The 20,420-nt window shown below is 46.7% G+C and overlaps 1 protein-coding gene across 6 annotated transcripts in view; it reads right to left on the minus strand.

Annotated features, from left to right (window-relative positions):
- Positions 1-268: 268 nt before the first annotated feature.
- Positions 269-20,420, minus strand: part of USP20 (ubiquitin specific peptidase 20) — a 29,537-nt gene continuing 9,385 nt past the window's right edge. For 5 of the 6 annotated variants that reach the window (XM_090021080.1, XM_090021078.1, XM_090021079.1 and 2 more), the window contains 22 exons: positions 18,818-18,880; positions 18,505-18,636; positions 17,783-17,879; positions 17,498-17,567; positions 16,826-16,939; positions 15,985-16,063; positions 14,566-15,001; positions 13,643-13,780; positions 11,532-11,644; positions 10,725-10,897; positions 9,905-9,999; positions 9,557-9,590; positions 8,998-9,043; positions 8,536-8,716; positions 7,657-7,783; positions 7,391-7,560; positions 6,775-6,856; positions 6,148-6,256; positions 5,656-5,758; positions 3,974-4,045; positions 2,488-2,672; positions 269-2,090 (listed from right to left, as the gene is read on the minus strand). In XM_090021080.1, coding sequence (XP_089877206.1) covers positions 2,512-2,672; positions 3,974-4,045; positions 5,656-5,758; positions 6,148-6,256; positions 6,775-6,856; positions 7,391-7,560; positions 7,657-7,783; positions 8,536-8,716; positions 8,998-9,043; positions 9,557-9,590; positions 9,905-9,999; positions 10,725-10,897; positions 11,532-11,644; positions 13,643-13,780; positions 14,566-15,001; positions 15,985-16,063; positions 16,826-16,939; positions 17,498-17,567; positions 17,783-17,879; positions 18,505-18,636; positions 18,818-18,880 — 2,595 coding nt within the window. In that variant the 3' untranslated portion in view covers positions 269-2,090; positions 2,488-2,511. Of the gene's footprint in view, positions 2,091-2,487; positions 2,673-3,973; positions 4,046-5,655; positions 5,759-6,147; positions 6,257-6,774; positions 6,857-7,390; positions 7,561-7,656; positions 7,784-8,535; positions 8,717-8,997; positions 9,044-9,556; positions 9,591-9,904; positions 10,000-10,724; positions 10,898-11,531; positions 11,645-13,642; positions 13,781-14,565; positions 15,002-15,984; positions 16,064-16,825; positions 16,940-17,497; positions 17,568-17,782; positions 17,880-18,504; positions 18,637-18,817; positions 18,881-20,420 lie in introns of those variants that run through there. The other variant, XR_016438415.1, reaches the window with a different exon arrangement.

Raw genomic sequence — 20,420 nt, forward strand, 5'->3', positions numbered from 1 at the left:
TAATCTGAAGGGCTTTTCTAGGAAGTGGTTCCAAGTTAGTGTGAAAAAACACAAGTGTCTGCTTGAATAGCACCATGAAAGAGCATCATCATTGTAGACAACAGGCTCCAAATGCTGTTGTGACTCATGGATCATGTTGGGAATGCCATTGCCTGCTGCTGTTTAGAAGCAGGTAGCAGTGGCAGGGCTCCGGGCCTCTCCCCGTCACCTTCAGCTGCATAAGCCCCATGCCTTGCTCCCCTCCCACCTCAACCAGCAGTCCTGAAACTTTTTGAATGCAAGTGTATTTATTGTAGCACAGTCTCGGCACAGAGTAAAATACTTGAGCACAGGAGTGTTGTCAGAATCTGTACAGCATCCTCCACACAACACAGATACAACATAGCAACATGCAGCCCTAGAGGCTCGGTAGCAACTAACAAAGACAGCTTAAAACACTGGAAAATCCCAACAGTGATTCATTCTCCAACCCAGTCTCCTCTTCCTGCTGCCTGGCTGGACACATACAAGGATCCGGATAAATGAGACGGACAATAAAAGAAACGTTTTGAACCATTTACAGAGTTGTCTTTAAGAACCTGAAGCATTTGGTTTATAAAAGTTTGAAGGCCACATTTTCATTTCAGAAACACCTCCCCTGGCCTCCTCTCCACCCTCCCTTTCCCTACAAGGAGACAAAGAGCAGCCCCTGCCACCCCAGTTTCTTAAGTGTATCCAGGCAGTCACAACCCTGCGCCAGAGCCAGGCTGCAACGTGCCCAGACTGATGCAGTGAATTGGTTCAGTTTCCCCACCCCTGTGAGCGTGCAGCTTAGTTCTCCAACGAGACATCCCAGGAGGCTGTCCAGGCACAAGGCAGAGTGGTCTACATCAGCCTTGGCAGCTTCACTGTGCCTTACAGTCACTTGGTCTCAGCCAAGCCTTGCAAAGCCCTTCCCAAAGTCACTCTGGTTTCTGCAGTCCCCTTACTAGCTTAGAGGGGCCTCCACAAACAGGTAATTCTCAAGGGAAGCTTAGTCAAGGAAAGTTGTGTTTGCCCATCTGCTCATCCCCCTCCCTGCCCTCTGCTCACTAAGACCCACCACTGTCTGGCTGTATTCCCAGCAGGAGATTAGAGGGTGAGGTATTTCTGTCTGTCAAATGAGCCTCTACATGAACAAGACCTGCATTAAAAAGCGAGAACAAACTCAGTGCTGCAGTGAGTGCTAAATTGGTAATTTGAGTGTGGGTGCTTTTGTGCCAAAGGCAGCTTGTTTTATAGAGGCCGCTCCAGCAGCCTGAGGACTGCTCAGCCAGGCGCCTCTCCAGTGGCACTGGAGCATCACTGTGGTCCAACACACAGAAGGACATTTCCACATGCCACCTTTTGACACTTTGCTCTGTGCAGGATTGGCTCAGAGCTGCTTCCCCACCTCTGTGGGCCTTTCAGCTTATGAACGGGGAGCCAGGGTAAGGCTGTGCAGCAGGGTCCTTCTGAGAATGCTGTCGGGAGAAGTAGAGGCTGGGGAGGAAAACTCACATAGACCAAATCAGGAGCCTTGGGGCCTGCCTGGCATCTGACCTCAGCAACTCTAGTGGAGCCTGATCATTTCATACCTTGGGTTTGAAGCCATTCACATAACGCAGCCGTGTGCGCTTGGAACTTGGAGAGCCGGGTCCACATCTACAAGGCTGTTGGGAAGTTTAGAGCAGGTGGCACAAAGGGAAGGTGCTACTGGTCTTCCAGCTTTGCTCTCCAAGAACACGCTGAGCACAGATAAACTCAGATGTAGGCAGCTCAGAAATTCTAGTGAACCATGACTGCATGGCTGACTAAGAAAAAACAGCCCCTCTCAAGAAGATTTCTCGGCTGTGACTGGAGATGCAAGAACCAGAGCAAGAACAAAATGGGAAGGCCACATGTGTCACCTGTCCACCGCTGAAACAGCAATGTCCCAGAGCCCTTGTGGCTTTCAGCAGTTCCCAACCAGTCAGTTCTTAAGTTGTAACATCACTGTGGTGAACAGAAACAAGGTTCCTCTTTATACATCCGAGTTCCAAAAAGTGCTCAGAATAGCTCCTAAGGAGAAAAGCAGGGGAGCCAAGTGCTGCCTGAAAAGAAGCAGAGATTCAACTCACTGACCAAAGCTACAGGTCTTTTATGAGGAGCCAAAGGGAGAGGACAATGTAGATCCAACTTCTCCCTACCCAAGTTCTGTACAGATACAACCTTTCCTCCTCAGTTTATCCACTGGTGCTGGACAGGAGCTGAATGATGGCAACACTTTGCTGCCCAGACACATCCCTATGTAGTCGAGCCCATGCTTAACCTGTAAGAGGCCTTACACTGTGATGATAATAAAGAAAGCCTCTTCTCATGAGAATCAAAGGGGGTCTGCACACTCCAGAGTAACCAACAGCTGGAGAGATGTCAACTCTTATTGCAAGGGCTGAACAGGGATTTAATCCTTTCCATACACAGTGCCATCATCACAGACTCATGACATACCTTTGCCCCACAGTTCAGTGCAGCTCATCCAGCCCGAGTCTCTGCCTCAATCTTCTGCTCCCCGTGCAGGCTCTCTGGCTCCTGGACCTGTGCTATGTTCTGTCGGATGGCAATCTCGGGGCCCCCGCCATATACTGTGCTTAAATAAATCCATGTCTCCTCTGAAATTTGCCCGTAATCTGCTCCTGGAAAACAGTGACAGAACCACAAAAGATGACAAGATCTTGGTTTATGTCTATGCAAAGTGAATGTTACAGGGTGGGAAGTGGTGTTGCTATTTGGAGGCTGGCACTTGGGGCTTTAAAGGGGATCCTCTCCCTACTTGGGCATGTCACTGGGACTGGTGAAGCTGATGAAGATGTAACATTCAGCTCCTTCAGCAGGACATGAACTGTACCTACAAATACACTACCCCAGTTCAATGCATAAGCCAGTCACCAAGTGGTTGTGCACTGTACACATTGCTAAGCAGGAAAACCTAAATGTCACCCGACTATCTCATACCCTTCTCTTCCCACTAAGCAGTCATGTGCATTGTTTTGCTGGCAAATGAGCCAATAACTCTGCTTGATCCCAACAAAAGCTGCAAGCTTTCTTGCTGCTTACAGGCAAGGAGCAGCTGTAGAGGACAAACATCAGTATTTCCCCCTGAATTGCAATACTCCCCATGTGACAGGGCACACATCACATCTAGAGCCTTAACCAAAAAGGACTGTTTTCCATCCAGCATGGACAGAGAGAAGCAGCAGAGATTTATCAAGGAGATTCAGAAGAGGTATGTAGTTCCCAGGTAGGGAAAGGGAACAGATATACAGGGTTGTGAAGCTGGGGAGAAGAGTTTGGATTTGATGCAGAACATGATGGGAAGCAATGCAAGGATGCAGAGGGGCAGGTGAAATGATCAGAGCAGCAAGAGAGCAAGGAGGTTTTTGTAGCAGTATTTCCTCCATGAGGGAGGCAGGCTCGACGACTTGCAGACAGATGAGGCAGCAGTAGCTGAAGTGGAAAACAATCCAGGGGTGGATGACGCTTTTAGCAGCTGCAATGGAGAGAACAAGCAATAAGATTCTGCATGAGACTGGAGCACAGCCAGGATATTGCGTAAAGGGATACGACAAGGCCAGACAGAAGCTGGACACCTGGGTAGAGAGAAAGGACAGTGGAGCTGGGTGTGGAAATGGAGTCAGCAAGAGGAATGAAGGGATCTGTAGGCCTCAGATGGAGTCAGAGATGCCAGCGATACATTCAGAGGGAGATGGTAAAGAGCAGGACTAAAGGGTGAGGGAGAGAAGTTAGTGTGGGGGGTTGCCACAGGGATGATCCATTTTGCTTTGCAATGAGCAGAGACAGGCAATAACAGAAATGGATAGAAGATGTTCTCCATTAACTACCGGGACCAGTGCTACGGAGAAAAGGCATGTATGCCAGCAGCCTATGCAGCAGTAAGGGAGGGCCAGGGTGGAGGGGGCTTGAGCACGTGCCTTACCCTGCTTCACCTGCACATGGCCACCTGCTTTCGTAAGAGCAATCCTGGTGTTGTCAATTGGTCCGGGAGGCTCTGTAAGAAAAAGAGGCATGGATCAGAGAGCTGTACTCTGCCTGCCCTTAGCTGCTGCCCTAAGCGGTTGGAAGCAGAGCTGGGGTCAGGCAAGTAGAAGAGGACCTTTTCCTGTGGGGGGGAAAAAAAAATAAAAATCACACCAGCGTCTCGGCTAACAAACACAGGGCTTTTGCTCACATGAGATGGTTATCACATTCAAAGGTGTTTTGTCAAGTGGCTGACACCAGCTGATGTCTAGGGGAGTGATCACATGAGAGCTCCTGAGATAAAGTAGGACACATAACACGAACACCACGTGGCATTAAGACCGTGCTATCAGATGGAAAAGGCACCAATTGTAGAGGAAGGTATTAAAGAGAAAGCAAACACAGATCAGAAACACTGCAGCTGGGACAGCAGTCTCAATCAGCAACGAGACCCTGAACTTTATAAGCGAGCAGAGGAATGTAGGGTTGTAGGAAACGGGCAAAAACCCATAGGGGAGCAGCCACACCAGGGGACTCTGTCCAGACGCTCCAAAGGCAGAGAGACGCTCCACTCCACCATCTGAGGAAGCAGTGCAACAAGGATTGGTGAAGTGTGGCTACTGCCGACATGGAAAGAAATGGCACCATTTCTGCCACAGAAAGCTGTGAAGTGAGGGAGATCTGATGACCATATGCTCAGTGCGCTACACTCAACTTAGGTTCTTCCCCAGCCCTCATCTGACTCCTACACTTATAGGCGAGTAGTGCAAAGTCAGCATAGGTGCCTTCAGCAAGGGGCCTCTGGTTGCCTGGCACCTCCGATTCTGTCTCGTTTGGAGGGCTAAAGGAAACCAATACATACTAGATGAGAGTACGAAGAATGGTGGGCAGAAAGCAACACAGTCTAGCAGTCAAAGCAGGGGAAGTTGGATCAGAAGTAATGAATCGTCTTGTCCCATCACAGATTCTTGGCCTTGGGAAGTTCTAGCCTCTCTGTGCTGCTCCCTCCCTCGCTGCAAAACTGAAGGGTTCTTCTTGTTTCTAATCTTCTAATGAAGAGCATCATAAACGCAGCGTGAGTCGTGTTATCACCTGTGGAGTTCTAGCCTGTGGATTCACCACACAGGATGCAATCCTCAATAATCCCCATAGCAGTGCAAAAAAGTAGTGGGACACAAGTGCGGGCTGTTCCAAATTATAGCTGCAACCTTTATAGCAAGTAGTGCATGCTAATAATCACAGGAAACAAGATCCTCTCTGTGCTTTCTCCTTGGCTTTGTCAGACAAAGAAACCATAAACACCTTGAATCCCATGGTCTGTGGTACAGAAGCATCATTTCAGTGTGCTTTCACCTTTCCCCATATCTCAAGCACTGTTTTTTTCAGCCAGATTTAACCCATTCCCCTAGCTAGAAACTCTTCTCCTCTTATAATGAGCTCTGTCCCTGGGTTCTTTAGGGACTGGCCTGAATATAGCTGGGAGAAGATGAACTGCCATTCTTTGCCGACCGAACTTTGTCCAGCCAAAAATTGACAACAGCAAAGTATGTTGCTTACAGAAGAAAAGGAAACATAATCAGACAAGTTTAGCCACATGCGTTGCCCTGTCTTCATCAGGCTCCAGAAGCCCCAGGCTCTTACCATTGTCCTTCCCCTTGACGAAGGCTTCCCACTCCCGGAACCACTGCATGCTGATGCAGTAGATGACGCTAGGAGACTCCTCTGCCTGGAATGCCTTGTTCAGCTGGGGAGAAGGAGCAGGGACAGAGGAATTAATCATTGTTGAGGCTTGTGGGGGCACTTTTCAATTAGTAGGAAAACCCTGGTAAGCTCCAGGATGCCCCCACCTGCCTTCACAACCTGTTTTAAATGAGCAGAAGGCCTAGGATCGCTCTCCAGCTTCAGGCCCCTACTCAACTACGCAGAATGTTATGTTCTGACCCAAATGCTCCACGTACTGTTAGCACAGGGGAACTTTAACATGAATCTCCATGCCACAATGCAGATACCATTCTGGGGACCAGGAGGTGACAGTATCATTTCTTCTATTGTGAAGTGGCATAAAAAAAATCTTAATGGGGAACAGGTCTAGCCAACCCTTGGCCGCTGCCTCTAGCTCTGTTCCGCACACACCTTAATGAAGGTATCAATCTCAATCCTCCTGCGTTTGGCCAGAGCTTCAATCTCCACCTGGCATATGGAGCAGACATACAGATGATTGACAGCAGGACCACCCCCAAACCTGAGCACAGGATGAGAAAGAAAGAGGCACTGTCACCATGGGGGAGCTTACTGGCCTTGAACCCTACAAACCAATGCTAGATGAGACTGGGTCAGATACTGTCACTGAAATGGAAGTGGCTGTAGCTGGCTATTTTAATTGTCAATCTGCCCTCTGTCTAACATGGTGAGGATCAGAAGAATATTCCCTCATTTCTGCCCCTAGAGAGAGCATAACAGGGCTCATTTGCCTTCTACATTATGAGGGTCTTACATTACATACTGTAGAACAAAGGGCAATCATATCTCAGAATTTGTGATGCAAGTGGACCACCATGGATATTAATGAGAGTCCAACTACTCTAGACCCAGTATTGCACAACTGTTTAGGTGAATTAGAGGAAGGCATCACATCTTGGCCAATGACAGGAGCAGGAGATCCCAGACTTGGATTCGAGATGACTATGAAAATGTCAAACAGAACAAAACTTGGATCAGGCCAAAGCACTGTGGGGTGAGGAGAGAAGCAGCTTTCCTCACCTGTTATACAGATACTCCCACACGTTCTGGGGCAGAATCACAACCAGGTCATCAATGTAATGATATTTATTGGGAGGGATGCCTGCAAATTGTGGGGAGAGGAAGAGTTAATCGGACCCTGCACAACAAACAACAGATCAGGAGAAGCAACAATTGCCATTGCTCATATTGCCACTAGTAAGAGAGAGAAGACAAGGAAGAGGAGGCAGTAGGACTTCCTGGGTGGGGGACTCAGCTCCAGAATCCACACCTCTGTTGCCCAAAGGCTTTTACAGATTTCTTCACTCCAGGGAAGATGTATAAATGCATCTGAATGTTTCCACAAGAACAGAGACTTTGCCAGCCTATGCGAGATACTATAAAACACATTGCCCTGGGCCTCAGATCAGCAGCACAACAGTCTAATGGTCGTGCCTCCAGGTGCACGGGAGTCTCTGCCAATGAAGTGGATTTTGCTGCCATATACATTCTGTTAGCAATACTAGTGGGGCTTTTCATTTGGGTGTGTCAGCCAGCAAAAGGGGCAGCTAGAAACCTCCTGTTCAGCAGCAGCTGTGGCTCTCAATGCAGACAGCTTAACAATGCCTTCAAATGCATTAGCCCTCTTCCTCCTTACCTCCGTGAGAGCACAGGAACGTGTGGTTGGTGATGGGACCAGGCTCTGCAAATGTGTTGAATTTATTGAGCCACTCTCGAGAGATGTAGAACTGGAGCAGGCTAGGTTCCTTCATGTTGGCGAGCGATACCACCTTCTGGCGCTCCCGCACAGCCTCTTCGCTGCTCTTCCTAAAGGAAGAAAAGGCAAGGGGAGAAAATGAAGCAATCCTCAACAGTCCTCCAGATGCCACAGCCAAAGTGGGCTGCTCCAGCCCAAACACCCACCTGTAGAAGAGGACATAGGCCTCTGCATTCTGCACCACTGTCTCATGGACTTCAGTGACATACTGGTCATCGAATTCATACCACTGGCCATTGATCACATTCTGGCAGTATGCTATGTAGTGTCCACCTGTAACAGAGGGAACGTATCTGGGGTTCAAAGTAAATAGAGAGGAACCTGGCCTTCAGCACCAACTAGTGTAAGGATTAACTCTGAGCTGCTGCCATGAGTTTACCAGGCCAGTCCTGTCCAGAAGGATAGGTTCCAGCTTTACATCAGTTTATGAAGACGGTTGCAGGTGTTGTGCTTGTTACCCTGTTAAGGATATGTCCTCCTTGGGAAGAGCCTACTGTACTCTGTGGGTTCAGCGGAAAGAATGCCAGGGGCCTCACTGGGAAATAAGTCTGAGCCAGGCTAGCGGTGAGGTTAGGAAAGAGGATCAGAGGATGCTAAGCAATCCACCACTCAAGCTTGAAAGAGGCAGAGGCTGAGGATTGCCTGGGTGTGGAAGAGTGGGTCTTTCATTGCAGATCACCACACACATCCAAGGGGGGTTCCAGTTTGGCCCCAGAAAGCGCTACTGCATAGGCAGCAGGAAAGGAAGTGGGGGTGCAAAGAGAAGAACCAGAGTTTGGATATGAAACCTGAACAGGGATAAAACAAGAATCCTAAAATACACAGAACACCCTTTAGGAGTACACAGGCCAGCGATTATCGGAACCACCACAAAACGCGAGGAGGGCAGGTTGCCTGTGGTGTCTGGAGAGCAGGGCTCTGAGAAAACCGAATGCCCTCCAACTGACCAAGGGCCCAGTGTGACCCATTCCCTTGGGCTCAGTGCTCCAGGCTCAGACCCATCTTGTTCCCAGTCAAGGACTTACTGCCGGCTGTGCCATGATGGCAGATAACTGACAGGAGGTCGTAGGTGGTGATCTGGGAGACGCACTCCTTGGCCAGGAAGGGTCGAAGGTCCAGCCCTTCCAATGGGAAGGAGACGTGACTGTTGATTTTAAAGGAGTACATGACCTCGTGCCGGAATCGTTTCAAGTGGATGCACAGGATCTAAGGGACGAGGGGGAAGAGACAGAAGCACAGCATCTCCATGAGTGTCCACGTCGGATACAATTCTTACATACTTAACCCCATCTCTATGTTCCCTGATAGCGCGGTCTCAATCCCTGTAAATATCAGATGGAAAGAGTCTGGTGACAGTCTGGACTCACCAGGCCTTTTCTGGTGTGTTTGTATGTCTTCCGTTATGGGCAAAAAACAAAGTTTCCAGTTTCAGCTTTAAAAACGATGGCAGCCAGTGAAGACCAGGGAAACAAGTGACTTCTACTCACCTCAGGCAGCCGGAGAACTTTGCAGTACTTCACTCCGTTCCGCAGCCTGAGGAAAAAGGAGACAATTCATGCATGAGACCGCTGGAGGGCAAAGGAGCGGGGCCCCTATCTTAAGCAGGGCAACTGTAGGTCATACCATAGGCAAAACTGGAAGAGGCATCAATAGGAGCTGGCTCGAGTTCTCTGTACCAGCTTCCCCCATGAATGAGAGCATGAGTTACAAGAGAAACCACTGCTACACGATAGACCACTTCCTTTTTACTATGCTTCTGCTTATCCACTAGGTCCCTCCCCATTCCTTCCCCCTTCCTTTACCTCTTACCACAGCCACCACTTTTCCTCCCACTAAGTTCAGGGTCTTCAGTGGCCCCTAATCAGGGCTCTCATGGTCTCTTTCCTAGAATTCCAGCAAAGGACAGTTCAAAGCTTAAGAGGTTGAGAATAAAGGGGAGTATTCAAACAGCAGGTGTGGAGAACAATGGGATAGCTAACAATGGGATAGCTTAAGTGCAGAAATGAGGTCAGTGGAAAGACAGAACGACATGGATGACAAACTTACTTTTTACACCGTTCACAGCTGTACATGTTGTCCCCTGTCAAGGAGACAGAAGCACCACAAGATTACCAAGAGCAGGAATAAGGAGACATTCTCACCATGTCTGGAGAAGCCAGGTGAAGCCTTAGCCTAGCAACAATAACAGAGGCACAAAGGAAACTCCCCCACCAGCCTTCATAAGTGCAAACATGGAAGAGGAAAGCTGACTTGAGGAGTCCCAGTGTTGCTAATTCAAGAGTGAAACACCCAGATAGACATTCCTAGAGAATTCTTGGCACAGTTTTCTCCATCTTTAGTCTCAGCAGGAGCTCAGAGAGAAGACATCTCACACCAGCCCTCCCCCAAACTCACCCTTCAACTCATCCGCAGCAAAAAAAGCAGCAAGACAGTCCTCCAGTGTGACAACAGGACCCCAGAACCAGCTGGGGATACAGGATGCCACAAACCTGCAGTCACATCAGAAGAGAATCTGGACATTATTGAGGAAGTGGCAGATGCCCCAGCTTCTAAAATCCCCAAATGGTTTACTCTTTTACATAACTTAGGGTAGAAAGCCAGCTTAGGAAATAAGTAGGGCACCGTGGGAAAACATAGCTTCTTAGAACTGGTACTGATATCTCCCAGGACAGGAATGGCTGGGATTATTTCAGCCTTGATTAGGGTGTCAGAGCAAGGCAGGGACCAAGTGGGGGCAGAAGGTGACTATACAAGAGACTTCTTAGGTAAAGAAAGCAGTACTAACAGGTTCTGGATAGAAGCTTCTACTGGGAGGGTTATGATCATGCTGCATCATCATTAAAAGGCCTACCAGAACACTTACAAGAAAAAATTAATAGCAAAAGTGAGAGCTCCAAGTCCTTCAACCCAGGGTCACAGGACACTTTACAATTAACCTTGATCCCAGTTAATTTTTTAAAGCAAATGAAGCTAAAATATGTTTTGGTGGACTAAGTAAGGAGGGAGTTTAGGACAACAATAAATAAGGTTTATGGTCCTGAATCTATAGTGTTTTACCCATCTTATGTATATGTAGTGCCTGAACTGTAAATCTATGCATGGTTACATCCAGTATCCCTGGTTGTCTCCAGACTCAATGAGATTACTCTTCTAATAACCTTGGGAGCAAACTGAGGAAAGAGGGACAATGCAGGGTGAGCCCAGGGAAACACACCTCCTGATGTACTCCATGATGAAGGCAATCCAGCCTTGTGAGGCATAATTGTCCCCGCATGCCCCTGTCTTTGCTGGCACATTCTGGTAAATGGCAGAGTGCAGTTTAGCTAAGTCTTCCTTCCCAGGAATCGGGAGTGACAGGTCCTGGAACGTCTCCACTGTCGTGGACACCTGAAGACCCACAAAAGGGGAAAATCAGGGTTTTGGTGCATTGAATGAAGATGTATAACCCTGAACTCTTAGCACAGCCCTGTCTCAGCTGGGAAACTAAATCGTGGCTGAGAAGAGGTTGTTTCCATAAAATCAATTCTCATCATCATTGACAGGAAGCCCCCATCATGTTTTCAGCAGCCACACCAAAATTGATTTTGTCCAATCTATGCTAGGACTGGTCCACATTCAGAAACTGGGCAACAGAGGTTTGGCCACTGGCAAGTGACCCCCTGCCCTCTTGATGTTCCCTGCAGCTGTGGAATCTGGTTCTGCACAGGAAGGACCCCAAGCTCTACCCTTAATCCTGTCCTTCGTTGATCCCCTACCTTGTTCACATCTGGCTATGGCCAGCTCCAATGTTGGAGACACGTAATGTTGCTAAGAGACCTATTTACACTGGACCAAGACACTGTATTGCATGTAAACCAATATAGATCCAGAATATTTCTATGCACGTTTCATAATCAATTGAGTAGAGTCATAGCAACTTCAGAGCATTTGGGAAGAACATCTCTGTTTCCCCAAGTACAGCGTTTGAAGAAAACAGACCCTGCTGTTTCATTATTTGATTAATGGCAGCCAAGAGACTCACTCTGTCACAGGTGAGGCATTGCACCAGGCTGAGAATGGAGCCATCAAAGATATCAGAAATAACACTACGATAACGAAGCTCTTTCTTCTTTTTCCCAGAAGCCTGCATCTGGGCTGAAAAGACACACAAAAGCCTCATCACCTGGCAGCTCTCTTGCACAGTCTCAACAAAGCTATGCAATCAAGTGAGGGGCAAGTCTTTCACAAGACAAATGTGTATTTGTACAGGCTTACAGGCAGCCTGCATGACTAGGTCAGTGGTGCCAATCTTAAGCTGACACTAAGAATAACCCAGCTTCAGACTGTACCAGGAGGTGGAACGTAACCATCCGAGGCAATTCAAACATAAGCAGGTTCCCAGAGGGAACTGTGCTGGTGGTGGTGGTGGTGGTGGTGTCTTCCATTCCCCATCCTCCTTCAGGAGGACACCAGCTAGTCATGTACCTTCCAACACTTCTTCAAGCTCCATAAGAGTTGTTTCAAAGCTTTTCAGGTTTTTTTTTTCCTTCCACGGCTGATTTTGTCCTTTTCCCTCTGGCAAACATCCAGTCCTTCCCCATGCATTACCCACTAGGGTCTGAATCCCAGAAGCTAAGGTCTGGCTGAACACAGTCATTTTGTTTAAAACACCCCCCGCTTGACTTATACAGAGTGCTTTCATTGGGCTCAGACATCTGCACCCATGCACTGACCCCTCAGCTGAGGTCAGTGCAGCCTGGCAAGAATTAGATTATTGAACAGCTGCAGGGCTGGTGGTGCAAGCACAAGCCATTGTATTCATGGACTGTGCAAAGGACAACAGATCTGCTTTTGTGACTTCCTTGGAATGAAGAGGCAGGTTTAGCAGCAGGTACTAGGGCTCAATTTTGCAGCCTCCCAATGTTCCCACCACCAGACTGATATTTAACCCCACAGTATGTTTGGATGACACCCAGTTAACAATCAGGAAGTCTTCCATGGTAATGCAGCTCTGCAGTCCCTTGCTGCACCTCTGTGGTTAAGAATGAGAATGAGACTAAAGGCCAAGTGCTTACAGGTCTCCACTTTCCCATGAAGAGATGTGAATACTGTACCTTACTCTGCTGAGTCATATAGCGTTTTGCTAGAATGGATAGGGGAAATGAAGACCTGTATATAAGTGATTTACATCTTTACTCTGATGGGTGCATATATTATAAGTGCTGTTGTGTCCTAAGTATAGGCATAGAAACTTCAAGCAGAGAGTGTTTGGAGACCTGGACTTTGCTAATGATATCTGTCTCTTCTCTTCTTTACCTGGAACAGCTAAAGTAGTAATCTGTATTGTTCTAAGCTTTACAAATCAAAAACAAAGGTCAGGAAAAGCAATCTGACCTTGGATAATTTCATTGCTCTAGAAGGAACAGCAGTGATTGTTGCTGATGAGTTTACTTACCTAGGCTGCCTCTTCCGTAACTCCACTGACTGCATTTATGATAAAGCAATGCCAGTCAAAAACTGTTTTTTTGGAAGCTTGTTCCACTATGAAAATTGGACACCACGGGCAGTGATTTTTTAGTAGCAGTGTACTGGGTATGGATCAGAATCATGGAAGTGCAACATATCTCTCCATGGGAAGGTAAATAGCTTCCAATGTGCCTGCACCAGATAGTCAGAGTGGACAGGTCAGAAAGATAAAGATCATCAGCATCTTGGAGCAGGCAAATTACCAATGAACACCCAACCAGCAGAGGAGCAGAGGACTTGCCTTAGCCATGTCCTGAGTGTCAAATAAGCTCCCCAAACAGGTTTTGTTCTGGCAACCGCCAGGTGAAAAGACCTAGAAGACTAAGTGCCCTTACAGCCTGAGCAGGTGAAAGAACTCACCAGGGCTAATTGGTGAAAACTGACCTCTGCCTTATACAACTGGTGGTGAGATAAGTGGATTGGATTGGACTGGATTCTGCCCTATATCCTTAGTTGTGATGAGACTCACACCACTCATTTCTTAGTGCTATTTTAGAATGCACCAACACAAAGTCTTACATTTCTTGTTGTGGTTACTAGAGAACATGATGGCTTCTGCACCTCACTCTCCACACATCCTTCATACTTCGCCCTCTGCCTCCACGCATGACTTCCCACACACTCTACCTTTCTTAAGCACATAGGAGGGTCCGAGTCTTGCAGGACTAGAGCGAGGGGGGCTGCTGGACAGTTTGGAATGCATCTCCTGGTGAACTGGACTGCAGGGGCGAGAGGAGCAGCGCACATAGGCATCATTGTCTGGCTCTGCAGGGGGAAAGAAAGGAAGAGTTCACAGCAGGGAGACTCCATGTGGCACATACCCAACTAGTCCCAGATCAGTCTTGACCTAACATCTATATCTGAATGTTAGCATGAAGTCTTTCACAATCAAGCTGTCAGACAGAAAGGGGATATAAGTCGCATCTAGTTCTGTTCCCAAACAAGAAGTTACTTGCAGTTAGCAGATATAGATAAAGGCTTCCAATATCAAGGTCTGAAATGCAGGTTTAAGTCACCCAACCATCTTGAAAACATACTGGTTTCATCTGGATGGATCAAACAAATAATCCCACAGGAGTCTATGGGCATTTCTTAGTCTGGCCCAGTGAGGGTCCTCACAGGGCTGTTGGTTATCTCATCCTCAGGAGGAGTTATAGCTGTGTAGGACAGCAAGAAGAACTTAACTGTACCTTGGAACACAGCCCCTTAAATTCCAGCTATGCTGCAAAAGCAGCTGCCATCCCTTTAGTCTTAGCACAGTGCATTACTCCAGGGGATTATCTGAGACAGAATGTGCAACTACATGAACTGGCTGTAGGCATCCCCAGTTAACCTCAGTTGCCCTGTTGTGCTAGAAATGAGTCACAATGATAGAAGTGGTACAAGATGGGATGAAGGAAATTTACCTATCCTAGCAGCAGAGATTTGTGAAGCCAGGAACAGAAATGGTACATAACGTGCCTGTTTGGCATTCCCACAGTACGCATGGCCCAGAATAGACAGATGGCACTGTTTTCTTACATGGTGCAGTAGAGAAGCTATATTCATACCTGGTGTCCTACACGGGCTGGCAGGACGGGGCGGGGAGAGTGACTCAGGGGAAGCTCTGTCATCAACTGGCATCATGGTAGTATCAACATCTGCATCCTCATCCACTTGTTCCGAGTTGGTCCGCCGATGTCCACAAGAGAATTTCCTGTCCTTCATCCTCTCTTTCTCAGAGATCCCTCTGCCAGCCTCGTCCTGGATCAGCAGTTCGGTCTCTGCCAGGGAGCTGTTCATGCCCCCCATCCTGCCTTGCCCATCTCCCTCACCCCTGTCACTGCTGGAGTCACAGGAGAGGAACTCATCCTCTGAAGGGCTGCGGTCACCCTCCCGTTTGTCATCTATGTTGTTTGTGTCTAAGTCTCTTGTCTCAGCAACTATTGGTTCCTTTAGCTCTTCATGAAGCTGGTCCATCAGGCAGCGTAGGAATTCTTGGGTATCCTGAAAACCAGGAGCAATTCCACTTTATCCACTGCTCATCCAAGGAGGAAAAAAAGAGAAAGGAACTACTACAGGGTTCATTTAGTTTACCACTGCCCATAAAAGTTAGCCACAGGGAGAATATGAGGGGGCTTGACTATGCTGAGCAGATGGCACTTTGGAGATATGCAGAAGGATCCTGTCTGTACAGCAGGCTGCTCTAATTCCTCAGGATTAGAGTCCCAATTTGCAGCTGAATTGTTTCAACTTCTGCTTGTCCCATGAGCTTCTGGAGGACTCAGAATAGTCAAAGTGGACAGCTGCTCTGGAATAATTTAGACCACTACCTTGGCTGTTGGAATAATAGTACTGACACGAGGTGAAAATACAGGAGAAAGATAATTAAAGACAGTGGACTGCAAAGAAAAGCGAACTCTATGCTGAGAAAGTAATTTTCACAATTGCTAATCTCACAATAATCCCTTAAGCACCACATTAAAATCCAGTATTATTACCGGAGATAAGAACCAGAAAACATAGACAAATCTGCCAATGTACAGGACTCCTATGCACAAGCAAAGAGGCAAAAGGAGACTTGCTGATGTGGGTTTCAAAGGCACCTGCCAAAAGCCACCTGATGCCCTGACAGCTAATTACAAAGTCTTGCATATTATATTATGGAGGGAACAGTTTATAAGATCATAACATGCTCCCATTTCACTCCTTCAACTTTATTTCTTTGCAGCTATGAATCTGCAATCCCACTTTGCATCAAGGATAAAAATAAGAGCCCTTTCTGTAATCAGTATTTTTTGAATCTATATTTTGATTTGCCAGACTTGCATCTTAACTCTGTTATCTGCTGCCACCTCTGGTTGTACACTTTCTAATCAATCACACCTCAAAAGTCTTTAAAAAGACACGTAAACAGGTAACTTTGGGTACAGTTGAGTGCTAGTCAAACATCCAAGCTGACCAACTAAAACACACGTTGGATGACCCACCTGCTGAGCATAGCCGCGGAACATGGGGTTGACCAGTTTAATTCCATGAGACAGGCTGCTTGGCACCACGTAGCTTGGGCTGTTTCAAATGTAACCAACAAGGTATTAGTTCACCAGTTGGGTCTAGAGCTGAATTTTGCAAAAGAGAGTGGATAGGCAACAAAATGCAGAGTGATAAGCAGGTAAAGTGGACAGAAGTACAACTCTGTAGCTGCAAAAACTGTGAATTTATGTTGTTTATCTGTTAGCTAAGCCATGAGAATTAAGAGACAGTAAGTAATAACAGCTTAGCCCCCTACAGTACAGTCACTCATGTTACAGTGACTTTTAAAAGTCTCTCAAGTGACAAGGGCTTCCCTGGGCAGACCTATCCACCTCAAACAGCATGGCTATTTCCACCTTGGGGTGCCACAAGATGAGACGGTTAAAAGAATTACGATGAAAATGCAGGCCACTGCTAAAAACCACTCCCATTACTCCACAACTCAAGTCTTAAAGCCAGTGTCTCCCCCTGCCCCAATACCTTCCTTTTTGCTTATTAGCAAGTAATGCTTAAATACTCAACACCAATTAGATATGTGCACTCTTTGGTTGACGTCAGCATGATGAATTTCAGAGGTTTCTGGATCCTGCTCCTCAACATAAAACTTACTGATCATTATATGCAGGGCAAGACAAGGGACAAGAGCTATCACACACGTTACTATAACACAGGCTTACACGTCACCATCTCAAGTTATCAGCAAAGTTTGAATGTTTTCTTGAGTTACTGGTACTATATTCATAACTGAAATATGAATGCCTCTACACCGTCCCCTCGGACTGGGGAGGCATCACTCACCGCTTCTTGTGCCACACCTCAGAGACCAGTTTCTGGTAGCTTTTGCATAGTGCTGGTTTCTTGTCTGTGCGTACCAGCCCACCACACTCCAGAAAAAACTGCGTGAGAGGAGGGCTACAGGATGAAAGAGAATGAACTAAGTCAACGGAAATTGGATGTTGAAGATCACTTTAGATGAAGGTAAGAAGGTAGGGCAGGGTGACACCTTTAAAAATTAACTAGCTAATCTCAGGTAATAAATCCATTACAGACTAACTGGTTAGTCACCTTAGTGACTAGCTGGTTAATCTTTAAGGTAGCACCCTGTCCTACCTTGTGCCTCACATCAGACTAACCTAGCTAACACCTCCTTGGTTGTCAAGGTCACTTACTTGGGAAGAAAAATATAAATGCCTCTGTGTATGTGCATCCATGTTTTTTTAAATAGCACAGTAAAACCAAAGACTTATTTCCAACACTTGCCTAACAAAATATGCCCACAGCAAGTCCACTGACTGACCTAGCTGCCTACTCTACAGGTTTTTATGCCTTAACCATACTGTAATTCTCTCCTTCTCTCTGCTCTGCATCTGAGCTACACACACAATTCCTGAAGGAGGTCTCCAGTGGGAATTGCCACTATTTTAGTGAGTATTCAAGGAAGGATCACTGCAGATTGGTCCTGTTGCCTACCAGTTAGAGAGGGCCTGAAGTGCTGCATTCATGTAGCAGGAGTTCCCCAGGTTCTTCATTCCCGTAAGGCCTAAAGAACATGCAAGACAGACACCGCTCAGAAAGGAGCAGTGCTTTTTAAAACCATCACATTGTGCATTTACAAAATGAATGGGAACCCAGCCTGTCCCTCACAGATAAGCAAAGCATCCCAGTCCTCCTGAGCCCACCAAAGTTCTCCAGATATGGGTCAGAAAGACTCCAGAGATGCATCTGTAAGTGACTGCGCACATCAGCATGATTTACCTCTTGGTTTCAGATCATCATCCTCCGATTCAGATTCTCCTTCGTCAGCTACTGCAATTGGAACAGCCTTCAGAGGGTGAGCAGGCAACGGAGAATCCTGGATGAAAGACAGAAAAAAGAGGCATTAATGGCAGGTCTGCTTTACAAGATGACACACTGTCTCTGTACTTCCACTCAGCCAGCTCCTTGGAGAGGGCACCAATAACCAAGGAACTGATAATACATCCCAGTCACATCCCTCTGTTTTCCTGCAACAATATAGTTAACCAGGGTAAGAAGTACCCTTACTGCTTTCAAGAGATGTCATGAGTGGCCTCTGTGACAGTCAATGATGTCTGTAGTCAGTATGCTTACACCCATGCTTTTAGTATGGTATTTAAAGCTTTGATGAGAAATATCATACGAGTAAAGACGCATCAATTCTTGCAGTTCACTCCAGATGTAATTTCCCTTCAGAAGTGGCCAAAGCCAGACCAATTAGATGTATAAGCAGATTCGAAAGTACTCTGGAACCCCCTGGATTGAAAGCACAGTGTAAACGTAAGATGATTCTTCATTTTGAGTGGAAGTGGCCACCTTCAGCACGAAAGTTCATACTGCAATTAGGCCTGGACAATGATGGAAACTTCTCGACTAGTCATCTGCAGAAGTGATCAAGTCCCTTGCTAAGTGCTCCATCCCACTGATCAGCCCTCTCCCAACTTAAGGTCTCAAAGACTCACCTGTTCACTAAACTTTGATGGTGGGGAGGAAGCATTTGTTGCCAGCCTCTGGTCCAAGAATACCTCTCTCTCACAGGCGTAACACCACACCCGGAAAGTGGTCAGGTTCACCGTCAGGTTGTGTTTTTTGGCCTAAATACCAAAATGGAGAGAAAAATGAGAATCATAAGCTTACTTGTAATTGCCATGAACTTTGGAAACTAAGCACCACAGTAACTATCTGAAATGTTGTCTGAGCTTTGAGTTTAATTACTGAGAACTCCAAACTTGTCCCCCTAACAAAACTGAGGGGGGATTATAGAGACTGGCTCACCTGTGCATGTAGGGTGCTGTGATCAGCAAAGGACTCCCCACAGCCAACATAAGGACACCCAACCTAGGGAGAGAGAGGAGAGAAAAGAGGGAGAATGAGCTAGGGGTGGCAAGATAAATCCATCACAAAATGAAGAGGTGTTCACTGACCCCTTCCCCAGCCAGCAGATCTGTATCTGTACTGACCCTTTTGCAGACCTGCTAAATTAAATTACAGGAAACTGAATTAGTTGGAAAACTAGCTTTGTTCATGCCTGAAACCTCTTGTCCAAGCAACTGGGATTAATTTTCCTTGAGCTGCTCTCTGATGGGAGCCCAAACATCTATGGATTCATCATTAAAAATCTGTTGTAAAAATAAACTATTTGGTATGCCATGAAGCCCACATCCATGACTCCAGTGAGGCCAGCCAGCCCTGCCTTCATCTCATCATTTCTTTCTTCAACCATTTCCCCAATTCAAACTCCTTGTTTTCATTTTTCATTTTAAAAAGACTGCAAAATGTATAGGCATATACATTATAGGGATAACTAACCCCTACAGCTTCCTAGCTGCAAAGTTGATCAGTCCTCATACTTCAAGGAATGCTAGATCTTCCTGAATGGCAGTGAAAAGCCTCGCACAGCATCTGTCAGCTTTGTTCTACTGATCCTGTTAAGAGCTGTTCAGGTCAGGGACTGACTGTTACTCAGCAACTACCCAGGACGCAGCAGAACAGAGTCTTGGTGTTACCATGAAGCAAATTAATTGGAATTGTAAAAATGCTGGAAGCAGTTGTTCACAGGTGAGACAGGGATGCAGGGCAATCCTCCAGCGTGTTTGTGGATGGGAAAGGAGAGAAGATGTTTTGCTCTTCCTGCACCTTGCACAACAACAGTAAAAGGCTGCACTGGTACCTGTGCATCGACACACTGACACTGACACCAAAGATCAGAAGTTGTTGTATGCAGGGAACTCATCTTCTATGTTCAAAATGTGCCAGGTGCACTTGTGACAGCACATGAATGATTCTTGATCAAGTCTGGTCCACAATGTGTGAGACATGCAAGCTCAAGCTTGTTTCTCAACCTCTTGACAATGACCCCCATTCAAAGTGAGAAACAAAAACATCACAATCCATTTTCCCATCATTTTTATTCTCACTCAACAAGAATCGCTATGATTTACTTGTGTGTTCTCAGGGGCTGATGGAGCATCTGGCTGTGAAGGTGCCATCAGGGAATGGGAATGCGAGATTTTCTTGCTTTAGTTAATCATAATAACTTGCGACCCCCTTGATTACTTCCTGTGACTCACTTCCACACTCCAGGGGTAACAAACCACTGAGAGTATGGCTCTGCAGCTTCTAGCACTAACTATTTCAAGTGACAAGGATTGACATCTGAGCTCCTGCAGGAGGATGAAGCTCCATTAGAAACAGCCAAGACTATGACTGCAAAGAACATTTTGAAGTGATGATTAAGTTATGCCTGCTTGGACCAGGTCAGATCAGGCTGTAAATTAGATGATGCACCAGGCCTGGTCCAACATGACAGTCCCACTCTTATCTGAAAGCTCTTTTCCATTCCCCTCTGCCTCGCTCCTCTCCTTCAACAACAGCACTG

The sequence above is a fragment of the Crocodylus siamensis genome, chromosome 11, assembly GCF_052110815.1.
Source record: "Crocodylus siamensis isolate JL-2025a chromosome 11, ASM5211081v1, whole genome shotgun sequence".
In the NCBI taxonomy this organism is placed as follows: Eukaryota; Metazoa; Chordata; order Crocodylia; family Crocodylidae; genus Crocodylus; species Crocodylus siamensis.